The 7,412-nt window shown below is 34.1% G+C and overlaps 2 protein-coding genes across 2 annotated transcripts; one reads left to right on the top strand and one right to left on the bottom strand.

The window, feature by feature from the left end:
- Positions 1–614: 614 nt before the first annotated feature.
- LOC102629236 (nicotinamide adenine dinucleotide transporter 1, chloroplastic) lies at positions 615–5,184 on the top strand. The gene is made up of 9 exons (XM_006468677.4): positions 615–1,268; positions 1,461–1,556; positions 2,205–2,311; positions 3,159–3,207; positions 3,309–3,421; positions 3,889–3,983; positions 4,243–4,331; positions 4,430–4,524; positions 4,671–5,184. The coding sequence occupies exons 1-9, from the start codon at positions 1,169–1,171 to the stop codon at positions 5,064–5,066; spliced, it is 1,140 nt and encodes a 379-aa protein (XP_006468740.1). The 5' UTR covers positions 615–1,168; the 3' UTR covers positions 5,067–5,184.
- A 784-nt stretch (positions 5,185–5,968) lies between these two features.
- On the bottom strand, positions 5,969–7,021 carry LOC102628956 (uncharacterized). The gene has a single exon (XM_006468676.4). The coding sequence runs from the start codon at positions 6,717–6,719 to the stop codon at positions 6,216–6,218; it is 504 nt and encodes a 167-aa protein (XP_006468739.1). The 5' UTR covers positions 6,720–7,021; the 3' UTR covers positions 5,969–6,215.
- Between the last annotated feature and the right edge of the window lie 391 nt (positions 7,022–7,412).

The raw sequence follows: 7,412 nt of genomic DNA, 5'->3' as shown, positions 1-7,412 counted from the left end.
ATTTTTAAAGGAGTAATGATACAGCCACAAACTATTGTACAAACTTATTTTGTACAAACTGACGTGGCATTAATTCATTGGTTGAATGAAAATATAAATTAATAAAAACAAATCATGTGGGCCAAATGATATTTAATTCAACAAATCTTATCATGCCACGTCAGTTTGTACAAAATAAATTTATACAAGAGTTTATGATTGTATCATTACTCTTTTTAAAGTATAACTAACAACAATTCATTTTATTTATATTACAACCAATAAACCACCCCCAACAATAAAAACAAATGATGCGTTTCGGATCGCTGTAGAATGAATCTATGGCTAATTGGTCCAAACTTTTGATTGGAAAGCAAAAAATAAAAGTCAGTGCAAACTTTATCCCTTTGCATAATTCACACCATTTGCGAAATTACTAATTAAGGCATCTGCGGAAGTGCTTTTGATAATACTAAAAGTGCTTTCAATGGAAAAATATATTTTTTTATTTCTAGATATTAATTATATATATATATATATAAATTATTTATTTACAAAAATTAAAGAAAAACCCTAAAAGTATCACAAATGTATGTAAGCAAAAAGAAAAGTCTCGCAAAACATGTCTCAAGAATTTTAATGAAAAATTTAGGAGCTCAATTATATATTTAATACTTATATCTTTTTGTTTCTTAAAAAATACTAATATGACAAATTTTCCAATAAAAAATTATATGATCAGCAAAATTATACAATAATATGATCTCAAGCAATGAGTAACAAACTTTCAGTCGCAGACCCCAAAAAAGGGTCAGAATTGTGACAACAACAGCAATTATAAAAATTACCCATTTATGGAATCTCTCTCCCTCAGAAAACAAATTAAAATAGGTGACCCCATCAACAAAGTTTACGCTGGTTCGTGAGTGAAGGCCCCGAGTGTGTTTGTGTTTGATTCAACACGTAGGAGTTGAATTGATAGTAGTCCAACAACTGTTGGGTCTTGTTCAATTCACCATCCCTCCCTCCTTAACCCTTCAAACAAGACAACAAAATTTGTTCAATTCAACCGAACCACCCAATGTAACCCCCAGAAACAAAGTTTGAATTTTTTTTACTTACAAAATACTTCTATATATATGCAAAGACAGAAAGAATTGGATACATCTCTTTCGAAATTGTAGAAGACATGGTGAGTGAAAAAGGAGGTGGAGACGCCGATGGAGAATCTTTACAAGCTCTAACACGCAGGGTCTTACTTTCCCACGCGGCAGCTGGAGCTGCTGCTGGTTTGTTTCTTTGTTTCTTTTTTTTTTTTGTAATTTCTTTATTATGGGTTGTTTAAATTTGTTGAATTTTGAGGTTATTTAGCCCTTCTGTTTAATTTTCTGAATAACCATTGTGGGTGTTTTTTTCTTTTCTTTTTTTTTTCTTTTTCTTTTTTCCTTTTGGTTGCGTGTGTGTTTTCTGGGTTATTGCAGGTGCAATTGCGGCAACATTTATGTGCCCGTTGGATGTGATCAAGACAAGGTTACAGGTACATGGCCTTCCCGAAGGCACTCACTCTGGACGCAGAGGTACAGTTGATCCTATAAAACTTTGAGCAGTTTCTGCTAATTGTACCTGTTTTTTGTTTTACTTAATTTTGAAAGGGTGACAGCTAAAATACTTGATAAACACCCACTCTTACTTTAGATAGCTTAATGATTACCAATTATCCATCCACTTATACTACTATAGTGATTCTATTCAACAACAGCTGTGATTTAAAGACACAACCACCTTAATTTCAAACAAACACACCCTTGTAGGGCGTAAACTTTGAAAAATAGAAATGGAGGGTTGGTGTAACTTAATTTACATTTTACAGTTAGTTTGTATGGGATGTTGTATTTTCATATAAGTGATTTGATTTGTTTCTCGTATCGAACTATGTGAAAAATGGCACTCCAAACGTCAGTAGCATGTGAACTATGAACTGGGCAGGACACACTATTGGCATAAAATCCTAGTTATCATTATAAACTTTTATCCTGATAAATATACCAATATATGGTTCCTTTATTTTCTGAAGAAGAAATATGTTTTGCAAGCTCAGAGCTTGTGACAACAGTTTGATGCTACTCTGAATAAATACTCTTATGCTTAAGTTTGATGGATACTTTTTGTTTCTATGCCTGTTGATTGTGATAATTGTTTACGCTTCTCTTTTTGACTTCACTCAGGTAGTATCATTATAATAAGTTTACAGAACATATTGAAGAATGAAGGTCTGAAGGGATTGTATCGTGGTCTTTCACCGACATTACTAGCATTACTTCCAAATTGGGCTGTGAGTACTATTATTGATGATTTGTTTCCTGTGAAAAGTAATTAAGGGCCTTCTGCTATGTTGAGATAAAAGCCTTAACATTTTATTAAAATTTATCAACTTGTTGATAGATATTTTCTTCTGAACTATAATGTTTAGGTTCAATTTTCCATCAAATCACCTTAACATTTTATTAAAATATATCAGCTTGTTGATAGATATTTTCATCTGAACTATAATGTTTAGGTTCAATTTTCCGTCAAATCAGATTGTTCAGTCTTCTTATTTGTCTTCTTATTGCACTCTACCTTTTCTTTCCTTTTGTCTTCTTTAGTCAAATATTTTTTGGAAACTCTATTTTGAGTGAATCTGGTTTCTTTTGCTTTAATATTTAGTTTAGTTCAGAAAGGACAAACAATCTTTTATACATCATCATAAACTGTAGGACTATCAGTAAAAGCTTCTTGCTTGAACTGTTTAGAGTCCCTTTCCTCCATGAGAAGAAAGCATTCATCAGTTTTCTCTACAATTTGTAAAATGTCAGGGGAATGTAGATCTTTAGATGCAAGATTACCTTGATAAATCTTTTTGACATTTTTATTTGGTTAAAATATCATATCATTTAACACAATCATTCACGGACAAGTTTCAAGGAACCATTCACGTTTTGAGTAATTGTTATTCAACTTTTGGTATAACAAATTTGGGATATTCTACTTGTATGTGTATCATTTGTTTCTCGAAGAAACAAATGCAGATTTGGGCATCTTTTTTTCTTGAATCAATCAAGTTATGTGCCAGTGGACAAAACCATTTTTATGTAATTTAATATTTTACCAAGTGACAGGAGTGCTCATTTTGTATGTAGGTATACTTCGCAGTTTATGAGCGATTAAAAGGTCTTCTCCGAACACATGGTTGGTCATTTTTATTGTTGTTTACTTGATAAATCTGTGCTTGTAGACTGTTGAATTGGTTAGTTTGACTACTGTTGACATTCTATATCATTGTATTGTAGGGGATGGCAATAGTCAACTCTCAGTTGGGAAAAATATGATAGCTGCAGCTGGTGCTGGGGCTGCTACAGCCATCACAACTAATCCACTGTGGGTTGTGAAGACCAGACTCCAAGTAAGTGGGTTTTCATTTGTCCTCAATATCTTATTATCTTTGTTTCATTTAAAGTTAGAACATTGGTGGCTGTGTCTTATATCACACTTGGTTGCATGCATAATCTGTGAAATCAAATGTTTATAATGTTATCTCTAACTAAGAACTATGAAATAAGCCTATGAGTATTTTTCTTTGATGCAACAAAACTTACTTCTGTATGCTGCTCTTCCACTTCGAAATTGGAAGTATATAAGATCTCTTATTTTGGGTAAGATTTGAAGAAAATAGTTGGACTACTTGGAGATTCTTCAGGATTCTATTTAGGAAGCTCGATTCAAACTACTGTTGCGTTTGGTGCATTGGAATTAATGTGTGTGTTTCATGATTATCTAATTGTGTGTGTTTCATGATTATCTAATTTTTCGCGTTTATTCCATGGTTCTGGTCACATCTTGGGAATTAATGTGTTTTTCATCCTTTTTTAGACTCAGGGAATGAGATCAAATGTGGTTCCCTACAAAAGCATACTTTCTGCTCTGAGAAGGATTTCTCATGAAGAAGGCATGCGAGGGTTATATAGGTCAGTGGTTTAGGTTCTTAAAATGAAAGTTTGGAAATGATCGAGTTTTGGGACACAACCTATTAAGCATTCAATTATGATTCTTGTAGACGATGAATCTTTCTAGTGATCATCTCTTTTAACTGCTGCTGGATGTAACTTTTGAAAACATTTTGCAAACATTGTTTCTACAATTTTTGTTTGACATAACTTTGATCTTCAAATTTTATTTTCCTTCAATTCTTTTGGTCGCTTAATGTTGCTTCGTGCTTTGAAACAGTGGCATTCTGCCTTCGTTGGCCGGAGTTAGTCATGTTGCTATTCAGTTTCCTGCATATGAGAGAATCAAGCATTACATGGCCAAAAAGGGTAAAATGATCGCTGTACCATTTTGCTCTTTTTTCCAATTAAATAGCTGATATGTAACATTTATTCTTTGCTAATCATGTTAATTTTGAAGTTATCAGATGACACAGATGTTGATAAGCTAAATCCTGGAAGTGTTATGATTGCTTCTTCAATAGCAAAAGTACTTGCCTCTGTAATGACTTACCCACATGAGGTGTGTTTTGCCAAGCTCTCCTCACCAATTCTCTTGCAGTAGTGGGCTTATATGATATCCCAAAAATTTATCTTTCCCTTGGAATATATATTTCGGCTTTAGTTTTCTTCATTTCTGTTTATAATGTCTAAATTTCATGTTACTAGGTTGTACGTTCAAGGCTTCAAGAGCAAGGGCAGAACAGAAAGGTTGATGTACAATATGCAGGCGTTGTTGATTGTGTCAAGAAGGTATTCCAAAAGGAAGGTTTCCCTGGCTTTTACCGTGGCTGTGCGACAAATCTATTGAGAACGACTCCATCTGCTGTAATTACGTTTACCAGTTATGAGATAATACAGAGGTTCTTGCTGCGAGTTCTACCTCCGGACAAGAATCATTCACAAATCCAGCCTAAATCTGGTGGGCATGTTAAGCCTCAGCAGAAAATCGATGATGCTGGGGCTGAAGAAAACGATACTTTGCGGCAATCGCAAATCCAATCAAACAAACTGACTCCCTCAATTCCTCTTGGAAGCAAGGATCAGCTAACTGCGAGACACTGACCGGCTTTTTTCTTTTCCAACTTCCCTGTTGGGGAAATTTTCCATCTTCCCTGTTGGGGAAATTTTCCATAAAATTGAATTTTGCTGTAAGTTTAATAAAAGTAATTGTTCTTTTTAATTCCCTCTGTTCGATAATTTTTTTCCATTATCATCTTCCTGTATACCTTTCGAATGTTCTACAAAATTTCAATGCATTTACAAGGTCCTTATATTTGGGTTGAAATTTTTCCTCAATACATAGGAGTACTTCATGACATTGCACTATGGTGTAGTAGAAGTAATATCACAAAATTTAAGTTAGTGTTGTGGATAGCAATAAGAATGGGGAACTCTCATGGCAAATTATACATGCTTCTTGTATTGCAGATATAGTCTCTCGAAACCCAGGATGCTTGGTGCCTTGAGGCATGAACAGTTTATTGAAGTTGGTATGTACCTTGTTTCTCTGCAGAATTATCATATCCCATTATGCAAGTAACTGAGCAACAATAACATATGTGCAATTTTTTGTATACCGATGATGCTTTTTCATTTTGATTCGAATGCCTGCGAACACAAGCATTTCATCTTGTGAGCTTTGCCTTAGCTTTATCCATGGCTTTTCCTTGTTAGTGGAACTTCTGCGTTTATCATGTGTAAAACTGGTCCCCCATTCCATCTCATTCTGCAATGACAAGCCACTCTTTTTTCTCCAACTTACAAATAATTCAGGCCATTGCTATTTCTTTTTCTCTTTTCTTTACCAATATGATAGATTCGTACATGCGTTCACTTTTCTTTTTCTTCACCTCTTTTTAACAACATAAAATTTAGATTAAATTTAGGAATGAAAGTTACAAGAAACATTGATGATAAATAAGAACATTCAATTTTAAAAACTACAAGCATCCATATATATAATATGAAAACATAACTTAGAACGTTAGTTTCATTTTTTATATATACTTTATTTATGAGTTAGAAATTAGAGGCAGAACAATAGAACCTTGAAGGCCTGAACGCAAATATTAAATACAAATATTTTAACACAGAAGTTAAAATATCTGTAATTCCATTATAATTCCATTAATAAAAGAAACACACAGAGAAAGAGAATGAGAGAGAGAGAGGTAATATGTAATTGAATCACCAACAGCAAAATTGGGCAGATTACTCAGGAATAGTAAGAAGCATAGGTCTCCAAGCTTTCCTCAGCAAGTACCTGTGTCTAAACCCGACCCAAACCGGTCTAGACAAACCCGGTTCATCCCCCACCCCAGCTCCACTGCCATGCAACTTCTTCATTGCACGCAAAACTTCAGTCTTGTCTCTAATCTTGCCACTATCATTATCACTAACCTTGTTTTGTCGTTGTTGTTGTTCTTCTTCTTCTTCGTCAAAGGAAGAGACAAACAGATCCTTCAACTTGTTACGACTCTGAACGACCAACAAATCTCTGCAGTCTCTCTGTTTCTGATCATCAACAGCAATTTCCTTTGGAGTTGGCAGTGTGATCTCTTTACAGCGGCTGCTGGAGCTTCGTGTGAGCAGCATGCGCAGGGTTGTCTTCTTACGCGGGAATTGAACCAATGGGCTCGTTCTGGGGCTCCTGGTGGGGCTCTGAGCCACCCCGCATTGCGTTGCCAGGATCTTGAACTTCTGTAATGTCGCCATTCATCCAAGCTTTCTCTCTGTTTTCTTCAGAGATATTTTTGGTTCAGGGTTTTGGCGTTTGAGTTCAGGACTGTGTGTTTAAGGGTGTGGTGATGTTTTGCTTGTAAAAGAGAGAAAGGATCTAAATAAGGAGCAAAACATGTCGTGGAGTTGTTTCTTTTTCTTTTTTAGATATTCAAAAGTTCGGTGCTTTGAATGGAATTGGAGAAAAGTGAAAGAATGGATGTACATTTCCCAAGAAAATTCTAAATGACTGAATCAAAACAAATCAGAGAGAGAGAGAGAGAGAGAGAGAGAGAGGGTGTTCATTCTTTGTCTTGTTGTGTGTGCATTGAAAATTCCACGTTAACTGTAGCTTTTCCTCTAAAAAGAAAAGAATCAAAGAGATGAATGATTGAAGCTTAACAGACTATTCTATCAAAAAATAAAAAGCGCTAAACACTCCATTTAAATTTTAAGAAAGAAAATTATTGTTTGCATAGGTCTTTTGACACCTTTAAAACTCCTTGCGAAACTCTTTTTTTTAATTAAAATTACATAAATAACTAAATGTAATTTATTTCATATTTAACTTTTAAATCAGAAATTTGATTAAATACTAAAATAAATTTTTTAATAAACATTTTATACCAACTCCATTTTATAGTTTATATTTATGTTTTAATTTTAATAAAAATACTCTTTTTGAGAAGA

Source organism: Citrus sinensis, chromosome 2, assembly GCF_022201045.2.
Source record: "Citrus sinensis cultivar Valencia sweet orange chromosome 2, DVS_A1.0, whole genome shotgun sequence".
Lineage (NCBI taxonomy): Eukaryota > Viridiplantae > Streptophyta > Magnoliopsida > Sapindales > Rutaceae > Citrus > Citrus sinensis.
The sequence above is the reverse complement of the archived record's forward strand: the minus strand, read 5'-3'. Positions and strand labels throughout refer to the sequence as shown.

Bases quoted from the DNA above. Each gene is read 5' to 3' on its own strand.
- LOC102628956 (XM_006468676.4), bottom strand. From the start codon at position 6,719: ATGGCGACATTACAGAAGTTCAAGATCCTGGCAACGCAATGCGGGGTG.
- LOC102629236 (XM_006468677.4), top strand. From the start codon at position 1,169: ATGGTGAGTGAAAAAGGAGGTGGAGACGCCGATGGAGAATCTTTACAA. The intron at 3,208-3,308 runs GTTGGTCATTTT...ATTGTATTGTAG, and splicing joins AGGTCTTCTCCGAACACATG to GGGATGGCAATAGTCAACTC. The intron at 3,984-4,242 runs GTCAGTGGTTTA...GCTTTGAAACAG, and splicing joins GGCATGCGAGGGTTATATAG to TGGCATTCTGCCTTCGTTGG.